The sequence below is a fragment of the Brassica oleracea genome, chromosome C9 (genome assembly GCF_000695525.1).
Source record: "Brassica oleracea var. oleracea cultivar TO1000 chromosome C9, BOL, whole genome shotgun sequence".
Taxonomy (NCBI): Eukaryota; Viridiplantae; Streptophyta; class Magnoliopsida; order Brassicales; family Brassicaceae; genus Brassica; species Brassica oleracea.
This window is the reverse complement of record NC_027756.1, coordinates 18144494-18147107: the sequence shown is the minus strand read 5'-3', so window position 1 is coordinate 18147107 and position 2614 is coordinate 18144494. Positions and strand designations below refer to the sequence as shown.

General features: G+C 32.9%; 1 protein-coding gene across 1 annotated transcript; it reads right to left on the bottom strand.

The window, feature by feature from the left end:
- Positions 1-474: 474 nt before the first annotated feature.
- On the bottom strand, positions 475-1871 carry LOC106316024. Its single transcript, XM_013753885.1, has one exon. The coding sequence runs from the start codon at positions 1624-1626 to the stop codon at positions 619-621; it is 1008 nt and encodes a 335-aa protein (XP_013609339.1). The 5' UTR covers positions 1627-1871; the 3' UTR covers positions 475-618.
- Between the last annotated feature and the right edge of the window lie 743 nt (positions 1872-2614).

Below are 2614 nucleotides of genomic sequence, written 5' to 3'. Positions count from 1 at the left end.
TTTTTGTTTAATTTTTAAAATAAACTATATAGTTTAAAACTTGTTTTCATTGGTTTAAGTTAGTAAATATTAATCATTGTTAGATAATAAGATTTTTGTTATTTTTTAAAAAATCTTTATAATTTTAAAAGTTAACATCGATAAATATTTAAATTATTTAACAAATAGAAGTATAGTATTACAACATTAAATTATATCTATTTAATTTATACTATCTATAAATCCAATGGATCATCTATTCTTTAAATCCAATTATTGGTGGCTCAATAAAATTTTTGGTATGCCCAAAATTTAAATGATAAGATTAGAGATTAAATGTAACATGATTTTCTAGGAATATGTCCATTAGGTCTATTTTTTTAAAAAATCACATATGAACCAAGGTTATGAATTCTGTTTTAATATATAAGATATATGCACTTTTAAAATTACGTTTAGGGGTCAACCAAAAACAAATTAAATACGTAAATTGGGTTTAAATGAAAGATATTATTTCGAACTATTAAACTCTCGGTGGTAAACTAACATAAGAAATGTACAGGAACCAGTACCACCATTGATCAATGATTATTACCACACCTATTCTTCTATATTTGCAAGAGAAAAAAAGAAAGAATTTTATATGCAAAGACCAGACTTTTTTGCTGCTCCGAATCCGAGATACAGACAGGATAGTGTCAAACCAATAGCTACGACCTTTCCACTTAACAGACCAGTAAGCACGAGCACGATAACAACGATCCCATTCATGTTATCTCCTCTTGATTCCATCAATGGTGGACTCGACTTCACCTCGTCGTCTCTCTCTGACTTGATTATCTCTGAATTATCCTCAGAAACCAAGCTTGATACATCAGTCAAAGTCTCTTCTTTGATCTTCATTGTTTTATTCTTCTTGTAGCTCCTCAACTTTTTCAGAATCTTCGATTTCAGCTTTGAACTTTTGCTTGTAGCCTTGTCATCCTTTAGCAACAGATCACGAATCCTTAAAACTTTCGAATTGGAGTCCTCTGTTACAGCTATAGGCTCTGTTTTCATTGGCTCCGTCGAATCGTCGCAAGTTTCGATCTTTTCGCTCACGTTCTTGTCGTGAACTGAGACTCCTGACTTTTCTTTCTCCGCGACCCCGTTGCAGGGATTAAAGCGCGTGAGTACACGCGCCGTAATGATCTCTGTTAGTAGAAGCGCTAAAGCAGAGAGAGTGATTCCCATAGTGAGCTTCTTCTTCGTGCTCAAGGCGAGCACCGCCACTATAAACACCTTAAACGCCATCAAAACGAACGCACCGCAAACGTTCTTGTCACTTGTGTGCTTATTATGCTCCGCCGTCAGTCCACCGTTGACGAAATGAGCGTTCTCGATCTTACTCCGGACAGGCTTTTCTAGAATCGCGTCTGTTATAGCCGGCGAAGAAGCGTTTGGAGCGGTCTCAATCTGGCGTAGGATGCGTTTGGTTCTAGAGGAGGATTTTTTGAGGCGATCGCGGTTTTTGACGAAGAGATGGATGAGAGAAGTTGGGAAGCCAGTTTCAACGACCATGATCCCGCCGCTTTTCGGAGATTGTTGGAGTTCCGACATGAATCTCGAGAGCCGACCAGTTTTCTGTTTGTTCCATCGTAGAGACATGGCGATGTACGGAAAAGAGAAAACCGATAAAGGAAAGACTTTTAGGATTTTAGTGAGTCTTCTTTCGAAGACTTGGGGAGTTTGGGATTTGGTAGAAGAGACTGATGAGATTTTGTTGACGAGTCGAAACTATTAATACATGGAAATGAGGAGGGTTACTGCGCAGAAAGTGAAGACGAGAGACCGCTTTTTCTTTTGGGAAAATTAAAATACGAGTAGCTTAATGATGAGTATAACTGGCGAGAAGACGGAAAGAGAGGAATATAATTTTGTATTAGAAAGTTATAATCAAAATGATACCCATCTCTTCTAAAATGTACGATGTTTAAAAGGATTTTTATGTTTTAATGTTTAAGATGTGTTTCATAACTTTTAAATTTTTATTTTTCAAAACTGTGTAACCAGTTTTCTTGTCACTAATTATTATTTTTTCTGAAATGAAAAGACGTTTAAAACTGGGAAAAGTGAAAACTATAGTATTAAAATTGAAAAGATGGACAGATAATTTATATTTTTAATTTGGATCTGAATCAGTAGTTCTCCATCTACCGTATGTTTTCTGTTTAATTATGTATTCAACAATATAATGAATCTAGAGAAATTCGAGAATATGACTATTTTTAAGTTTTTGTCACAAAATAGTTCTCAATATAAAAATGATTTAATTTTTTTTATTGAAGAATAAAAATGCATTTATACGTTAGGATTAACTAATTTAGAATTATAATTTAGAGCTAAGGAGTAAGATTTTGATGATATAGTTTTAAAATTTTTAAAATAAAAAAATTTAAAATAAAAAGACTATTTTGATCATTTTTTTTTGTTAAATGTTATTTTTGTGATACAAATTTAAAAATAACTATTCGAGAGAATTGTCCATAAATTTAATATAGATAATTTAGAATATCAAGACGAAACCAAAATCAAATTTAATTCACAGTTGATCTTATTGATATGAATAATCCACAAGAAGCAATTTGTGTGTGCT

Coding starts and splice junctions, on each gene's coding strand:
- LOC106316024 (XM_013753885.1), bottom strand. CDS start 1,626: ATGTCTCTACGATGGAACAAACAGAAAACTGGTCGGCTCTCGAGATTC.